This window comes from Megalops cyprinoides, chromosome 19 (assembly GCF_013368585.1).
Source record: "Megalops cyprinoides isolate fMegCyp1 chromosome 19, fMegCyp1.pri, whole genome shotgun sequence".
NCBI lineage: Eukaryota > Metazoa > Chordata > Actinopteri > Elopiformes > Megalopidae > Megalops > Megalops cyprinoides.
The window spans coordinates 23,952,318-23,971,787 of NC_050601.1; the positions used below are offsets into that span (position 1 = coordinate 23,952,318).

The following is a 19,470-nucleotide window of genomic DNA, read 5'->3' on the forward strand; positions in this document are numbered from 1 at the left end:
TGGCAGGCACTGTTAATCAGTGTAACTTACAAGAAGTGCATTATCACACGCACAATTTGATTGGATTAGCAAAGTGATTAGTGTCATGGTTAGGAGGGTTCTCAGAATGCCACAGGGCGTGTCTGGGCCTACATGTGAACTAAAGTGTACATCAGCAGGTATAATCAGTATGCATTAGGACAGTGTACATTAGGACAGCACTGAATTACTTCTCTGAACTGAGACTTGGAATACCATCTCAAGTGTTCTGTTAATGGCTGTGTGCAAATATGGCAGCATTCAGGCCCTGCTGTTGGCCTCTGGGAATGAGGATGTGCTCTGAAAGAGATGTTTAAAGTGAAATTATGCTTTATAGCAGCCTGATCAAAGTTCAGCAATCCTCAGTGTGTGGGGAAACCCACAGCTTAATTTCAGTCACGCCTATTCCCAGGAAATGCTGCGGCTGTCACTTGTGGCGCTATAGAGGTTCGGCTGCTGCTTAGTGTGAGCAAATTTCTCAAGAATTTAGTCAGGAGACTGAATTAGATACGGTGTGCAAGCAGACAACATCTGTGCTTGCCCCAAGACTAAACGGTTTGGCAATGACATTGAAAATCTAGATGTATGTAAGCCTTCACCCTGTCCTAAGAAGGTTTTTTTTCCCGTGACTTCCTACTGATATTTTTGATTCCTCCCCGGCAATACCATCATACAACTGTTCCTGTGCATAATACTCCACCAAAAACAAACAAAAAATCACGCAGTTTAAGGTTATATTGTTGTGTGTACACAAGGTTGATAAGAGGCCCTAGATTTGAACCTCAGGTGGGTTACCCTCAAGAAAACACTTAACCTCACATGCCTCCGTCAATACCAGTCTGCGTATAGACCATGCGTAAAAACACTGGTAGACACTAGGTAAGGCCACCCTTTAAACAACAAACACATGAAAATAATGCCGTCACTAAGAATGAAGTAAAGTGTGAAGCTGCTTTGCAGCCTGTGACAGGGAATGTCTGGTTTCATTCTGAACTCCTGATTCCTTTTTACAGTAACAGTGCGCAATTCCTCCGAGCGAGCGCAAGGGTTGGAAATGGGAAGCGCCGAAGGAGTCTCGGGTTTACTGCATTTGGTCGCGTTTCCTTAGAAAACTCTCAGAATTTCCCCAGGGGACAGCGTTAGTCATATCGCGCTTTCTTGTGCCAACAGGGACCAAAGTACACTGACATCACAGAGGTTATAGTAATCAGACTGCAAAGATAAAGACGCAAATATCAAAAGGTAAGGGGATTAACGCGATTATCACGCCATATCCAACATTTACTTGTGTGTGCCTGAGTTTATATACACACACATACATAAATAAGCCAACATAATATAATAACACCAACAGGCTAAGTGTTTTCTCTTTTGTTTTGCAAAAGCAGATTTTTTCATATGCTAGGATAATGTAGACATGCACAATGTTTTGTGAATTCTCCTCCCCCAATTAACTAAATGTGGTGCCACCAAAAAACTGAACTGTGCTGTTAAACTCATTTAATTTATCTTATTATTGTCTGGTATCAATGAGGAAGTAACAGATTAACTTTAAGATGTTTTGACCACCTAATCACTGTGCTGCTCATGGTAAAATGACTGCCAGAACAACGTTGGTTTGACCAGATATTAATCATCACACCATATGGTTCTATGTACGCACTTGTTGTATTAGTATATCATTTCCTCTTTGTGGATATAAGACAAGCCCTGCCCCTCTCTCACATGAGGCCTTGTGTTAGTCATTCATAGCATTTCTCGTAAATGACTGTGAGCCGTGAGCGATTACTGGCCAACCTGAGCTCCGCCTCTTCTCACCCTTGTCCCCTTTTTTTAAGCATTGCATTGACTGGTAGTTTACGAAACATAAAGACCAGTATCATCTCCCGGCATGACTACCATTACTGAATCCAACAGAAAATGAAAACGAAATGTTCAGATTTATTGAACTCTGAAGAGGATCTTTGGAAATTTAAATCCGTGTCTTTTCTTTTGTGTACCGCAGCCACAAACAACAGTCAAGTCACAACCTGTCAATGTCAGGTGTAGTAATTCTAATAAATTTTCGTTTATGGCTCAATTCTGTAAGAGCAGTTTCTATTCATATTCCGATCTTTAACTCCTTTTATGGCACCCTGCCTGCAGTTTTTGTGTTTTGGAATTCTTAAAGAAAGTAAGATTTCCCATGTGCGGCAGCCATTTCAAATCACCTTGGTCATAAAAATGCTCATATTGGTGTCCCGTACAGATGCACCCTGCATTGTAGCCGTCTGAGCGAGTTCTGTCTGTGTGCAACTTCAAACACTGCTCACAGCACCACTAGCAAACTATGACCAAGCTCATGTTGACCGCATTGTCAAGGCTGCCCTGAGAACTGTTTCCACCCTGTGCGCAGGGAGGTGCTGACACCTTCAAATCTTTCTCCATTACCCTCTCAAAGCCACCAATGGAGGAAAATGTCATCTGGCAAATGTAACGTATGTCAATGACCTCTCTATCATTTCTTTCTGACACCAGCCAGAGTCAACAAATACAAACACTTAATAATTTTCACAAGAATATTTATTTCTGTATAAAATTCTAAAAAAAATAATATATATTATATTATATATTTATATTATAATATAGATATATAATATTATATATCATAATTTCGGGCTGCACAGCAGACATTTAATGGCAAGATATAGCTCTTGCATAGTGTAAACATTTCCAAGCTGTGTAAACTTTCAATGTGAAGTCTTCAAGTTGTATTTCCAGAATACATTCAATTGCTACAAAACATATTCTTGCTTTTTTGCTTTTAGTGATGTCACAGAACAGCAAAGCACTAACTGTCCGGTATCTCCCACATGTCCCATAGAGAGCGAGTTAATGCCTCTAGGCCTTGCATTCATAAGCCATAGGGGAAGGAGTTCAGGAAGTCTTTGAGCACGGGATTCACAGGGATGCTGTCGATGTTCTCCCCCCCACATGTCTCCATAATCCTTTTCCGGCATAGCTCTTGTAGGGGCTGTACTTTCACCCTCCTGTAAGGCCTCGTGAGGCTCCTTTTGGGAGAAGCGATGTAGTATTCCAGCAGTTTGAACAGAGTGTCGAAGGACTGCTTGCTGCCAAACAGATTGAAGCGCGAGCCCTGGAAGTTGATGCGGATGCTGATGGGCCCGGACTCCGCTCTGTAGCTGAGTGTGAAGAACACGTCCTTCTGCCGGCTGTCGCGGATCAGGAAGGTTCCCAGCGGCTCCCCCGAGAGCTTGCCATGGGCCTCCTCCACGGTCATCGGACCCCAGTAGAAGCCGCTGTGCTCCAGCATGGAGGTGGTGGCGTTGATGATCTGAAAGTCCTTCTCGCTCTTGAAGGGGCGGAAGTGCGTCGGGGCCTCTGGGCTCCTGGGGAGCTGCGGGTCCTGGGGTTGCCGCTGGCGACGGGGTGCGGGGTCGTCCAGCGGACACTCTGCCCTGGTTCTGTGACGTGCTGCGTTGCCTTCCACATTGCTCTGGGCTACCATCCTACAGCGAAGACCAGCCCGTGCGGTCTTCCATAGTGTCCTTCCTCGAGGCAATCCTGATAGGTGCTCTCTGATCTGAAACCAGGAGAAACAAAACGAATCCTGTGAGTCAACAACCCGCAGGAATGGCTTTGTAGCTGCTTTGTCAACACTACTGGTCCTCAGATCCAACACTGACAAATGTTAGCTTAAGAATGAAGTAATGAGTCACGTGTCGACAGTTTGAGAACAGAGGCTTGATCAGTCTTGGTCTTGGAGCCCAAGTAGGTAGGTTTGAGTTAACAGATGGTAGCTGAGCTTTTAATTGAGCCATTATCTGTTTTTAGCCCTGGGAGACAGAAATATGTATCACCAGGTGTGATTGTGTTGGCAGAAGATTTACAAGTAAAGGTGTTTCTCATTTTATTTTGAACATTTGTGCCAGTCAATTCTGCAATACCAATTCTTTTCAGGGTAAGTAACCTAATCTGTTAAATTAGCTGAGTTGTTGTAAAGCCTAGAATAACTGAGCTAATTATTCTAGGCCTTATACGATTAATTAAGCTTGATAAATCGATGTAGCTGGCCTATATTTTATAAATGGGATACTATAATCGACAAACACACCTGAAACACACTTCTTTCAGTAAAGCTCGTCAAGAAATGTTCGATCCGGCCCGGTGTTCTGTTCGAAGCTTTACCTCATAATCAGCATAATCAGCTCAGTTCAGTTGGAATAAAAAAAAACTGTAGCAACACACATCTGGTCCCCAGAAGGGTAGAGATACACTGGAGCTGAGTCCGATTGGCTAAATCAATACCAAATTCAAGATGCACAACTGACAATCATATTTAGTACTCAATAAACGTAAAGTGTTTAACATGTAATGTAGAGCGTTGTAGAAATCAGTCATATATGTTTAACATCGATTTTATTCTGGGCAGTGCAACTCGGGTAAATGATTAGATGGAAAAACAGCGATAACCCCCTTCTACATCACGTTGGTCCATTGATCATTACTCTTATAAATGGCCTCCAAATGCTTATTAACAACATGAGGAAATTACCTGCTGTAAGAAAACCCTTTCCTATAAACGAATTTCCCATAAACTTCCCAGTAATTTTATACTCGTTCGTGAACCTATTCCACACCAAGCTGTAGTATTGCGTTCGTTATCTTGTACACGACGCGCGCCTGGTTCTCTTTTACACCCTCCGTATCTGACGCACAGATTTATCAGGACTTTAAGGACATCAGGAGGGGTATCCGATGACATATTAAAAACGCAATCTAAAAGAAAAGAAATCGCCAAAATTTCGCATTCACTTCTCTGCATGATCTTGGCATTAGCTGGCTGATCGATGCATTAAAAAAAAAGACTACACAAGAAAATCATACGCCGCACAACAATGTGACAGAAAAAAAAATCTTACCTTCACAACGTCTGAAAATACGTGAATTTAATTGTGCGGATTATCCGGGTGCGATTCGAATCCCTATGGAAGTCCTCGACTGTACCGTCCCCTTTGTATTACAGTGGTACTTCCACAACCTGGAGGTGGTTATTGCTTTCATCGACTCAGTAAGTCCATTAGCTTCGTGCTTTAGGTTAAAGGGAGAGCGAGGACTTGCTACCTCACTCCGCGGCGTCTCAAAAATCTAATGCCGTTTTGCGTGCGAGCTACGAGTACACACTGTGCTGCGCAGTCCAGTGGAGGACGGTTCCTGGAATAGGTTTCGCTTTCGATATGCGCCACTTCTTAGAAATCGCTTGGTGGCATTTGGAATCCTACAAATGTGGCTTCCAGAGAATTAACGTTCGCCGTAATTAGAAACGTGAAACGCAGCATACGATTCGGCGTGACTATGCTATCTCGAGGTCAGTAAAACTACTCATTGTTAGACAGCCAAGTTTTTTAATTCATGGATTTATTCATGGGGTACCCCTACCCCCAGATTCAGCGAAATGCTGACGTAAGATCTTTACCTCGCCCCCCGGTCTGGTTGAATTCTAAACCATTACGTGCGCACTACCCATCTTTACCTTCACAGAGGTTACTGAACAACGTTTATCTCTGGCAATTTCCTTGCACATGTACCAGCTGCAAGCAACAAATATCTCTAAACGCAAATCAGCAGCGACAAATAACTAAAATTTACTTCTGCACACCAACACCTACGAACAACTAAAGAGCGTTCTTATTTTCGAATCAACAACTGCAGCTAAATGAAATATCAATTCCTTGTGTAAATCAACAGCTGCCAAAATCCCATTTTCTCTATTCCAGAGATCTGAAATGTAATCTGCCAGAAATTTAAAGTGTGTAAAATGGCTGCCACAAGGATGCTACACTGTGAAAGAAAATCTAGAAACTGACCCAACAGTATGTGAACATCCAGATACTGATGACTTATCAAACTAAACCTAGATGTTATAAAACCAATTTTACTTAGTAGTTTAAAGCATTGTACAATGAACCGTTACAGTGTCTATGGTGAATAAGGGAAGGTTTACATGCATGGCCTGCCCTCCTGTGGTGACTTTCTGCATGACTCCCTCTTACCCATCAAGGAGGTTTCTGGAACAAACGTAAAACTCAGTTGATCGTTTTGTGAGACAGGCTATTAGTTAATTTGAGACTCACCAAGGTCCATCACAAGTCACATGTGCCGTGGTCTCGTGAATCGTAAACCACTCTATCTCGGAGGGCTACCAAATAAAGAGGGGCAACCTGGCAAGATAGATAATACGCTAGTTGTAGGCTTTTAATTTGTAACGGTATTTACCGGTTGTAAGCGGCAAGCGACCGTTTCCAAACCATTACCCTAACACTAACTAGGGGGAACTGATTCTAATGAGCGACGCCAATCTGATGCGACTCCATATTGGTCTGGTGCCCTCTGAAAAGCCTGTCGGGCCAAGCCATGCAGATGTTCACATTTGGGGACCCAACATTATGTGTTTCTTACAACCACGTTCAGTTGAGTAGGTTGCAACTGCAGCAATCTCTCAGCCAGGGTAGCTTGCTTTGTGTTGTGCTAAAGCACTCAAGTATCCTCAATGCTTAGACTTACGTTTAGGGGTTAGGGGTTTTACTTTTAATCGCCGTAGGTCGTTGCTATCAAATTTACGCGAGAACAAGAAGTCCTGCATGCTAAATGTACCAGAACACTCCACTGTTTCCCCGAATTTCTATACAACTGGCTACACGCCAGGGACATCACCACAACACTATTTTTGCTTTTAAATACTACTTTGCAGAGGGGCTTAATTTTCACATTTGTCCATTGACACAGCTCGTTATTTCACCAAAGTGTTTTACTCAAGGGTGTTGTAGCAGTGCCCTCACCTAATCTGCATTTAAACCTTCTGGCTTCAGGTCTGCTTCCATAACAGTTGCTCCACGCTGTTGCATGCTCCTACTCCAGCAGACTGACTCCATCTGCGCAGTGTAATGCTCATTGAGACTGGAGAGCATCTCTGCTCCTTTCAAATGAATGGATTTCATTTTATGAATGCAGACCACACTAAAGCGGGTGGGGTGGAATGCAGCTGGCTTATACCCTGCAGTCTGCTGGATCGCTTTAATCAACATCAAACTGTAAAAAGTGTTAATATGTAGACCATGTGCTGCAGGACATGCAAAAGGCTGTTGTTTTGGCTGCAGAATTACAGGGCTGCTGTCTAAAATGCCACAGAGGAGAGATGCAGCTTAGGGACTGTTTAGGGAAAGTGTCCCTGTGCTCCACTGTGCCTCTGAGTTTCATTTCTACAGAACCGTGACTGTCCCAGCGCAGCCACATTTACATTGTATTATGTTCCTGATTTGCTTAGCTGATGCCCTGCATACCTTTTCGGTGTCCTTTTACGGTGCGGCATATTTATTGAAGCATATCAAGCAAAGGCTCTTACACAAGGGCACAACACTAACAAACATGAGGGTACAGCATTAACAAACAGTGACTATTCAAGCGTTTACATTTGCTTAATACATGCTCTCATCCAGAGAAATTTACATAGCTTTTGTTTTTTTTTTGCATTTTATCTCTTCATGCTACTGGATATTTACTCAGGCAATTCACGTTAAGTACTTTGCTCTAGGGTACAACAGCAGTGGATAACCTGAGAATCAAACTGGCAACCTTTGGGTTGTGTTAACCAGGTGCTTAGAACTATGCCACACTAGAGCCCAGTTCTGTATAGATGTGTTCTGTGTCCTCTCTAAAATACACACTGGACAACGGGCAAATGCCAAGCGTACATATGCGTACTCATAGACACTGACATATTGTCTCTAAAGTAATGTATTCTGCAGCAGAATAATGCAGTTCCTCTCTCCTCCCTGGGAAAGGAGGGAAATGTTAACTTTGAATGCAGTCCTGGATAATGCAAGACAACAGAATGGATAATATCATCCACTTTCTGCTGAGATGCAGAATCATGCACAATACAGAAAGGCAGGGGAAACGGTGAGGCCAAAGCCTTGTGCATATGAATGAGATGGCAAGACCGGACATGCAACCAGACATGCACAAACCAGGGTGCAGGTGCAGCAGAGTGCGCATTTGAGTATGCATCTGTTTTTGTAAGTATTCAGCTGCATAAGTCGTTTTTGCTTGTGCTGTACTCTACCTCACTTGTAAGTCGCTTTGGATAAAAGCGTCTGCCACATGAATAAATGTAAATGTAAATAAGCCAATAACACAGAGCCGAGGCTGAGTCACCCTGAGGAACGTCGTCTGCTGAGAGCAGGATGTAATGTGTTGATAAAGGAGAGCAGGAGAAATGGAAAGATAAAACTCAGGGACTCGTAGTACTGTTGTGGCACTGAGTTTCATTTCTGTGGAACAGTGACTGACAGGTCAGGTGTGGCCTACGCAGTGCAGCATGAAAAGATTAGCTTGCACGTGAACAAGTTGTCCTTGTCGGCACACAGCTCCAGCTCCCTTGATGTATGGATTCTTTAGTGGCACAATCATCACACAGAAACGTTAACACAGAAATATGACAGAATTATGACATCAGTGTAATATCATTTGCCAGGCATACGGACCGTATGGTAGAAACTTTATCAGTTGCTACTACTTTCATCCACATTATTCAAGGAATTTTTGCACAACACAAAAAACCTTATTCCTTAAACTGGAAAACATATTTTACAATACTGTATATGCAACATATGAACGCATCAAAGTGGTACAAAATTACCACATATTTAGTAATACATTCAGTATTTTACATTAGATTTTTTTACTTACAACTTCCATTTGTGCATGTATTGATCTGTTTATGTTCTCACACATCTGGTTCAAATTTCTGTTTGCCGCAAGAAAAGAAAATCAGATTTATTCGCAGAGTTGTGAAATCTCTGTGATTGAAGATCAACTTATGTTTTGTTTAATGTTCATTCTCCTCTCATTTTGAAAGTGAAAGTCTAAGAACTCCAGTGAGCGAACTCTCCCGGGACAAAGCATTTTTTCTTTATTTTCCCAGACTTCACATGGTTTAGAATAAGTGATGCGCTGGGGTGTTTCGCTTTACAAGAAGAGAGGTGACTGATAGTTTATGGAGGCTGTCACTTTAACCTCGATCTTATCGGGGTCACAGGCAGGTGCCACATGCGAGCAGTGAATTGAAGCTTAGAAGCGAAAACAGTCATGTAGAAAATTGGGCAGAGGTATGGTCAGGGGTGCTGGAAAGACCAGCTCACTGCTGGCGTCCCCTTGCCATTAGCAAGAGGAACACTAAAAACCAAAGAGCACTACCAACAAAGTCGATTGCTCATAGCTGTCAGTCGGCTATCAATCATTACATCTTGACAACAACAAACCTTGTTCTTATCATTAACTGTCTTTGATCAGAATGAATCAACCATCAATCTCAGTTTTCGCTGTCTGTCTCTCTTGATTTTTGTATTTTAGTCAAAGTGCAGAAAGAGTAGCTAAAACTGTTAAAATGATAATGTTGTCAAGCATAAGAATAAAACGGTTGCCACGGCAATAACAAACTCCAACAAGAACAGTGACTGGGTGTGGGTTGTGATTTAGGAACTGTGCATTACCCGCATCTGGAAGGTTCTGGCTTCAGAATCCACTGGCCCATGACTGTTGTTCTTCCAGGCTTGATAACCCAAACACAAGGGTACACCTGTATACCGAATAACGCATGGACCACAAGTCATCCGTGTCCTTGCAACAGCTAAAAATCACATACTGTATAATATTACATTTTTGCAATTGTACAGAAAAAAAAAGTTGTGGACGTTAACAAAATTCATTTTTAAAAAATCATCTAAATTACTAAGGAATCTTAATTCATATTAAAACCAAGCGAATGGACTATAACTAAAAGCATTAACAAAAGGCCCGGATCATTAAAAAATACAAGAAGTCAATATCTGGTGTTACAACTAAGCCTGACTCCCCTGATGTAATTAGAATGACCTTTGGCACGAGGACAGGCGCACCCAACTTTACCAGTTCTGGGATAAAGCTGCGTTTATGGGAAGCGAAAGTGAGTTGCACCAGCTGGTACGCTAACGCTGGTCTGGACAGGTTTCAATAAGGGAAGAGCTCTGTTGGGTGTTCAGTTTAGCACTGCAAGTCACAGCTCTTTCACTCAAAGCTTTTACAAATCTGCTTAAACTGTGAGATCAACCAGCTGTCAACTAGACTATAACACCAGGCATCAGATTCTTTCAGCGTTATGATTCACAAGCGGGAATACATGAGCATCATGGGGGGGCACAGTGCAGTATGGGAGACGTTGGGATCCCTGGGCTCCATTATTCAGTGTTTAGCTGGGCAGCTACTTTATTTTGTTGGCATCTATTGTATATAAGGAAATTTCAGTCTATGGAATTCTTTGGATTTCTTGCGCAAACTTTGTTACGTAGATTTCCAACAACAAAAAACACTCCATATAAGTACTGTTTGTGAACACTTTGTTGTTCGATTTTAGATGTTCTGCGTCGCATGTTTTGCTCAGTTTTTCGCTTGCTTCAATATTTAAAACAACAGGTCTTATCCCCAATTAGAAGCACACGTAACAATACCGGTGAAAACATCGCCTTGCCTACGGCAGGAAAACATATTTCCATTGCTTTGAGAATGAATGAATGTGCTTTGCAGTTTATTCCTGCGTTTACAGTCTGTGTATAAAACAACGATGTCGTCCCTCTGCAGAGGACAACTTTCAAGTAAAGTATTATACTTGCTGGCTGGAGCTGGGATCTTATCTACAATCCGATGGAGTTTTCTCAGCTTTGTGACACGCCGTTGACATAATCTACCATTTCGTAACCTTATAAACGCATTAAAACCACAAAGTACTTGCCTCTCAAGTACTGAAAATGTGTATTTCAAAGACTGATATATAGCCTAACAGAAATACGGGACGGCACCCTGAGGCACTATTCAGGATATATGCTGAATATGCTGCGAACTCTTTGGCCTGACGGTACTTAGTGTATTGTTTACATACCTGATAAAACGAGGATAATTACTCCCTTGGAGTAAGCTTTCGCTTTCGATTTGAAGCTCCGAGTTCCCTGAAATCACGTGACCTGCAGTATTGTCCGCACACGAACCAACTGCACCTGTGGGGTTTTTTTTTTGGTGAAGTGGTACGAGAAACATCTTACCGTTTCCAAGCGACGTGTTAATGCCAAGGGATCACGACCGTGAGATAATAAAAGGCGTTGTTCTTATCATACTGTTCTTATCTTCTCTCGCTTCAGAGTCAACGTTTGGCGTCTAAGATTTTCTGTGTCTGCCTGCATGTGAATTGTTTATGATAACATAAACTAGCTGTCAGGCGTCACATAAAATTTGATAATGCTACTCTAACTTACAGTTAACAACAAATAAGCAACAATCATTTTAGTATGCTGTATGCACGCTGCCGAACAAGGAATGCAGTGTATACATTCCCGTCGCAGCGATCCAGTCTTCAGCTCTCACGGGGTTCCACGGTTCTGCTAAAGTGTAACGGGTGTAGTTGTATCCATGCAACTAAAATCAGCGGATAATATCAAATTTACCCTCAATGGAACAGCGGTCTTGCCCTGAATTATTATTTTGACCCTCATTAGTTTGACGCAGAATAAAGGCTCAGAATGACGACAATGGGCTCCTGAAATGAGAGAGAAAAAAATCTAGTGCTTATCTGCCCCAAAACCAAACACGGGTGGGACAAGTTAATGTTCCTCGCAATCGATTCCATGTGGATTGACACAATATCAAGCTGTTACTGAGATCATTCAGGCCTAGCAACGTCAAAACACTATTGCCCAAACTGACAGACGAACAGGATACGGAAGTTTTGTAACTAGCCGTACTGCTGCTGTTGCTTGAAAGGGCTTTTCTGGAATACCGGTTCCAATTCTTCACTCTGACGCAACTCGCAGCACATCTATTTCACTAGCTCTCCTTTTTCAAATATTTGCAGCTCTAGTTCCCCCTTGTGGCTGCTAAGAGTGACTTTCCGATGACGGATCGTAACTAGACAACCGTTCTGGAGCGAATAGACTCAGCTTATTGTCTGAGATAACTTGCTATCCTTTTCAGCCATTACACGTCATGGACTGCACTGATAGTAAACAGTTTACATTACAGTTTCAGTTCTATGAAAATGTTTTACAATGACTAGTGATCCAATCCATTTTTAAAAACTATGTTAGATGGTAGCCTACCATTACAATAAAATGTCGTGTATGTTGTTAGACTGTAACGTCACTCCTCATGCACCCATAATGATGCTTACAGTTAGTTAGGGTCTCTAATAAGAGCTCGGAATCAAAGTTCCTGATGTGAGGGTTACCAATTTTTGCACGAGTATTTTGTAGCTGTTACAATTTGGGGGGTATTTTGTATTTTGTCAACTATTTTAATTTATTGTCTGTGAAGGGGAGCCCTCACCACCTCTCCCTAGAAACTAAATGTTAATTGTGTGCACATATTGTAATTTCTCTGGGAACCAGCCTATTGGCTAACAAGCCACACCTGACTAATTGAAGGCTGATTAAATACAGGTGTGGCTGGAGAGCAGGAGGGAGGTTCATTTTGTTCCTGCGGTTGGTTTCTTCGTCTTTGTTTGTTCCGGTTTGAAATAAATTGTTTTTAGCCTTTGTTCTTGTCTGCTTATTTATGGGAAAAGTGACGGCCAGCTTCTCCACATTGTCACCAGTGAATGTGTGATGGCAGAGAAAAAGTGTATCCAGACTGCGCCACCCTCTGTTGGGGGGAGCGACCTTTATGTTCCAGGTTCGATTTTTCTGTGTGGGAATATGGCAGCATCCGGAAAGTTGTACGAATCTCTCAATCAGGGGAGCCGACTGGCAGAAATAAGTTTATTGGGTTAGCCTGTAATACTACAGTGCAGCTATGTAGTACACAATGCTTTGGAGGCAGCCACTGAACACCAGGCGTCACGAGCACAAAGGACATAAATTTAAAAAGAAATCCAAATCCTGTGGTACAACACTTTTCCAACCACCGGTTACCAGCCACACCACCGAAATCGTTAGAGTAATGCATACAAAATGCATACAAGGGAAAAAAAACACGCAAAACACACGTGTGCAAAAGCAAATTATGTGCTCTCGCCCAACAGAGTTGAGACAACGTCAGGAATCACCATGCCAGTGCATAGAAAAGCAGATATCACTAATACAGCGGTCGACAGACCTGCAATTTAGTGCCGTTAATCCTTAAACACACAGAATGTTAAAATACTTTACCAGCCCGCGCATAGCGGGGAAGAACACTTGGGGGAAGCAATGCAGCCAGTTATATATATATATATATATATATATATATATATATATGTTTAAAAAAAAACTCTGGCCCGCCACTTTCATGCAGCAACGTGTTACTCAGCAGCGAAGGGACATAAAACCAGTTTAAAATCAACAGATCGCAGCAGCTACTCCCATCTCGCCGACTGGTTACAAATTTAGCCGGCCGGCTGGCCAACCAAAACTAACGCTTTCCCGCATCCATTTTAGAGTTTTTCCCACAATTGCTAAGACACATTTCTTGAAACCTTCCACCCTTTTCTCAAAAAAATGTAAACACAAAATCCAATTTTCAAACTACATTCACAAAACCTCTGACTCTTCTTGCAAAATCAAACATTTTTTTTTCAGGTCATACACAAAGCCAGTCAAAATAAAAACACTACTGAGTTACACACTACATCAAAAATGGAAAACACAGTATTCATGGCATGTAACTCAAGAATTTTTTTTTATTGTTTATAATCAGAGGTGGACAAAGTACACAACTCCATTACTTGAGTCAAAGTATAGATAATCCTGGTCAAATATTACTCCAGTACAAGTGAAAGTTGTTCAGTCAATTTTTTTACTTGAGTTAAAGTACTGGAGTACTTACTTTTAAAAATACTTAAGTATTCAAAAGTATATTTTCTTTTTAATGTCAACGGCATTGTTGAAAAATTCCATGAAAATTAAAACAAAAACATGGCACACAGCCGAAGCGGAGAGGCATAAGAGTTAGTTTATAAAAGTTAAAACATGTCTTAACCATTTGTTTGTTGGTAATATTTTTATGACTTGAATTATACTCTTTCTCAAATAAGCCATACACATACCTAGGGTGTTAATTTCAAGCCAGTCATAAAAGCGAACTGGCTAGCTAACACATAGGTGTCAACCTATACGGTTTGCCCGTATAAAATATCAGGATTGTACATATAGCTATGGCGGGATACGGGGAATGTACAGTTTTCCCCAATAGAAACAAAAACAATAATAATAGAAATTAACGACCTGTAAATAGACAATTAAGCCGTAATATAAATTAACAGGCTGTAAACCATCTGAAAACGACGACCAGATGATGCAAATAGTATGCTAGCTCACGTGCACAGTGTTCTGTGGCACGTCTGATTTGTTTGGTGCATAGATAGCTAGCTAGCTAAGTAGTAGGCTAAACCTGCCAAATTCTGCTAAACATTGTAGGGCGAAATGTTTTGTTGTAGCTGGATAGCTCAGTTAGAAAAGTTTGGCAACTAGACAGTCATCAAGCTATTTCTTCCACAGCTAGCTAGCATTAATGATGTAGCCCACCAGTAATGATTCTCCTACCAAAAAAAATTGAATTATATATTGAATAATATACTCAGGGCATATTTTCGCCAATTTTTTTTTGCCGACGAAATTAACACTGAATTTTAGTCATTTATATTTTGACTAAAATAATTGCACAAGCTATGACTAACATGCATTTTAGTCATTTAACTAAGACTAAAACTAAAATAGGTGTTAAAATTAACACTGCAGTGGATTCACACAGGACCCGTTGCCAATACGACAACTTGGTGGGCAAATCCATAAAAATCCATAAAAGTCATTTCACTAACCATAGCATAAAAACGGCAACTACTACAAGCACAGACAACTTCATTTAAAATGTTTACCTGGAATTAAACAAATGTTTACATACCTCGACATGCCTTCTCAGGTTGGACGGGGAATTTTGTAGGCAGTGATGACGTTTTTGCTCGGTAAACAGAGCGAACATTTAAAATGATATGAATCTTTCTTTATTTCAGAAATATCAAACATGGACTTAAGATATGGCCATGGGTGCTCTGGTGAGGAATCGTAATCTTTATCTGCCGTAGCCATCATTACCACTGCAACTGTTCAGAAAAAATGCAAGCACTTTGAACTTGACTGACAGCGTAGGAGTAGTTTACTGTGATTGGTTTATCTCCTGAGACGAACACAGCGTATGGTCTATCGCATTTTAGAAAAGAAAAGAAAATCCATCCGCTGGCTTCAAAGTAACAAGTTACGGGAACCTTCATAGAAATGTAGTGGAGTCAAAAGTACAATATTTGTCTTTCAAATGTAGTGGAGTAAAAGTCATAAGTTTCCAAAAAAAATTATACTCAAGTAAAGTACAGATACTCGAAAAATGTACTAAAGTACAGTACTCAAGTAAATGTACTTCGTTACTTTCCACCCCTGTTTATAATACAGTAAATGCATTTTGCGTTTTCCAAAAAAAGTTCACAACTCAGTAACACAGTTTAGATATTGCATACTGTAAGTACTGCAAACAATACAGTATTGAATGTCTGTGGTTTCAGCACTTGCATATAGTAAAAATACAGTACTGCAAAAGGACAAAGACACAATGTAAATGAAAAGCACATTACAGTATGCTGTAAATGTAACTGCAAAATCAAAGTCAACGAGTGATTCATTCGGCCTCAGCATCACGTCTTTGTGCTGGGTCAGGCCAGAGGACTTCATCTACATCACAGGCAACGTTCTCCCTAGGCAACTGGGGAAAAACCCTCTGGCGTGCCAGATCCAGCCTTGGCAAGACTCCACACCTATGTCACCACAGGCCAATTCTATGGCCTGTAGGAGATATTCCATGGTATAGGGTTTTCAGTCATATACCTTCCACTTCCATGCAGAGAAAAACTCTTCTATTGGGTTGAGGAAAGGGGAGTATGCTGGAAGGCAAACATTTGTGAATCGCTGGTTGATGTTGAACCAGTCTTGTATCAGGACAGCGCGGTGAAAACTGACGTTGTCCCACACTACGACATAGACAGGATGCTCTGCCTGCTCATGATCCTGCTGCTCACGCCCAAACAAGACATCCCGAAGACCACCCAGAAATGTAAGAAGATGTTGGGTGTTACATGGCTCCAAGGTGGCATGACGGTGGAGAACCCCACGATTACTTACAGCTGCACAAAGTGTCACATTGCCACCACGCTGGCCAGGGACTTCGACAATGGCCCGTTGGCCAATTATGTTCCGGCCTCTCCTTTTCCTCTACCTCAGATTGAACCCAGCTTCACCCACAAAAATGTATTCATGGGGTCTTTCCATGGAATCCAATTCAAACACTCTCTATACATAAAAATAGATATAGATTTGTAAGTGCTACAGAAAGACAGACCTGAGTGTATGCACTTCTGATTTACATACATTACAATATAGTGCAGCTTGACATGTAGTATAGTATTGTACTGTAAACAATCAGCACTGAATGTGTCTGTTTGAATGTACTGTAGCAAAGGGCGAGAGCAGTCACCCCACCCGGCCTCAAACCCGGGTCTACGGGGTACCAACCATGCGACTTTGACCACAACGCCAAAGAGCAAGGCTTGTTGGTATGGCAGTCAGAGCGCATACTCAACCATAGTGACAGCACTCCGTCACACTGCCCTCCCCTTCAGGAAGCACGCCCATGCGCTTCACGCACCATGGCGTCTCTCACGCATTCTCTTGCCGTACTTCTCCCATCCCAGGGTGCCCCACTCACCAGTGCTTCACCCATCTCTGGGGTCCCTCACACCGTGCTTCACCCATCTCTGGGGTCCCTCATATACCGGGGTCAACTGAACCTGGGGGTCCCTCATACGGCTCACACACTGAGCATGCCTCCGATGGCCTCATGGCAAGCCATCCCACTGCTGACACCATTTGTAGCGAAGGACGAGAGCAGTCACCCCACCTGGCCTCGAACCTGGGTCTACGGGGTACCAACTATGCGACGTTGACCATGACGGCAAAGAGCCAGGCTCGTTGGTATGGCAGTCAGAGCGCATACTCAACCGTAGTGACGGCACTCCGTCACAGTACACTTACTTGCACATACTGAAATCGTTGAAATCTTTGACCCTTTCTGAGTTGCACTCAAAGTACACTTGCTTCATGCACACCCTGTTGCGTTGGAGGACATGGTCGATGGTGGAAAGGCTGACACTTCCATTTGAGAAAAACAGCATTAGGGTCAAGGATCTTTGCTATGATTATGTCCAAGTAAGTGTCACTGTACTTTACATATTGATATTGTGATGTGATCCAGTAATGTCTGTTGATTGTATCAGTACTGTATAGATACATTCAAAAAGATATACAGGTACGGGTGTGTGTGTGTGGGTGGGGGTTTAGGTTGGCACCTGCCCTGCCTGTAGCTTGTAGTTTTTTTACATGTAAATGTAACCCAGCTGACCCAACCCAGTCCCTACTTGTATGAAAATATAGATATTGTAGTTGTGAGTTTTGTGTAACACTATTCACAATATACATCTTCTGTTTCAGCGAGTCCTGGAACTTGATGCAGCTGCACAGGCTCATGAATACATCTACGTAGATGAAGCTGGATTCAATTTGGCTAAAACAAGGCGTCGGAGCCGTAATGTTATTGGTCACAGGGCAATTGTAAATGTCCCTGGGCAGAGCGGGGGAAATATCACCTTGTGTGCCGCCATTAGTCTTCAAGGAGTTGTCCATCACCATGCCACCTTAGGCCCCTACAACACTCCACAGATCATGACATTTCTGGATGAATTACATCACATAGTTGTACAGGACGGACCTGAGCAGCCAGGTTTGTTGTCATCTGGGATAATGTTACTTTCCACCGGGCTGCTCAGGTCCGGGACTGGTTCACTAACCACAACAATTTCACAATTTTATACTTGTCGCCTTACTACCCATTTCTGAACCTGATTGAAGAATTCTTTTCAGCATGGAGATGGAAAGTGTATGACCGCCAACCACATGTCCGCATGCCTCTTCTGCAAGCAATGGAGGCATGCGGAGATATTGAGGTGGGGTCAATTCAAGGGTGGATTCGGCATACAAGGCGATATTTTCCCCGTTGTTTATCCCGAGAGGACATTGCCTGTGATGTAGATGAGGTCTTGTGGCCAGATCCAAATAGAAGGCGGGATCCATAACCATCCTCCCCTCAAACAAAAAAATCCATTTTTTACATTTTCCAGTAATTATTTTTGGTTTCATTTTTGTTTTGTTTACAACACAACAAATGTACTGTAATTGGATTGTATATTGATAACCGTAATTCTATTTTTCTTATTTGTTGTAAGAATTTTTGTTTCCTTGGAAAAAAACTTTCAGCTGATTACTGCAGAAGTTCTACTTTTGAGTTTCACAGAGGACTGTCTGAGAAAATGACAATAAAAATACTAAAGTAAAGACTGCAGGGTTTTGTATACAGCACATCAGTGCGTTGCTGTTGTTTTGAAAGAGTGATTCAAATGGTGCATGTGTGTATCATTTTTTTGCAAGAATGACATTTTTAGAAAGGATTGTTAGGTTTTGATTGCAGAGTTTCATTTTTACATAGCTGTGAGGTGTTTGTCATCAAGTGTTGTGTCTTATTTTGCTTGTGTGTAGAGTTTTGACACAATGAGCCAACAAGTGTGAAAAAAGTGTGAACAATTTTGAGTCGTGTGTAACCTATGACATCTGTGTTGTAATTCTGTTTAACTTCTGCCGCCTGTGGTTACCAATATGCATCACAAGTGCATCACAGTGCAAAATGTGTTTTAGTGAGTGAGAATGTGTTTAGAGTTTTGCAAAAAGAGTAAATGAGATCTGCAAATTGTGTCTAACTAGGTGAAAATTGTTTATGGTTTTGCCAAAAGAGTGATCGACCATTTTAATAAATTGGTTCAGGCCACTGAGCATCAGGTTCAGAGAATGGGGTTTAGTGTTTTAGCAATTCAGAAAAACTGTAAAAGACGTGACTTGGTCGAGTTGCAGTCCCTAACAAATGTATAATTACAATTATATTTACATTTACATTTATTCATTTAGCAGACACTTTTATCCAAAGCGACATACAAAAGTGCATATAGTGGGCAAACAGGCACAGGCACAAGGGCAAGATGTGTACATGTCATACAAAGCAGATAGTGCTGAGCCTGAGCACAAGGTCAGTGTAGTGAGACAGAGCTAATCTGATATAGGGGTACATATATCAAATACAGTCATCGGGGCAATTAAGTACTGCTAATCTGTTCCATACAACAAGTCTTGTATACCAAGGTGTTCTCAGGAAGCCTACACGTATAGCAATCTGTGCACACAGGCCTTGCATGTAAGTCTGTTTTCTCAGACAACCTGTGACAATCTCGTACACCTTAGTAGGTGTCCT

At 41.9% G+C, this 19,470-nt stretch overlaps 1 protein-coding gene across 1 annotated transcript; it reads right to left on the reverse strand.

The window, feature by feature from the left end:
- Positions 1 to 2,677: 2,677 nt before the first annotated feature.
- Positions 2,678 to 5,170, reverse strand: LOC118794923 (suppressor of cytokine signaling 1-like). The gene is made up of 2 exons (XM_036553213.1): positions 4,941 to 5,170; positions 2,678 to 3,601 (listed from the first exon to the last, which is right to left on the reverse strand). Exon 2 carries the CDS (start codon positions 3,524 to 3,526, stop codon positions 2,912 to 2,914), a length of 615 nt encoding a protein of 204 aa, XP_036409106.1. The 5' UTR covers positions 3,527 to 3,601; positions 4,941 to 5,170; the 3' UTR covers positions 2,678 to 2,911.
- Between the last annotated feature and the right edge of the window lie 14,300 nt (positions 5,171 to 19,470).

Bases quoted from the DNA above. Each gene is read 5' to 3' on its own strand.
- LOC118794923 (XM_036553213.1), bottom strand. From the start codon at position 3,526: ATGGTAGCCCAGAGCAATGTGGAAGGCAACGCAGCACGTCACAGAACC.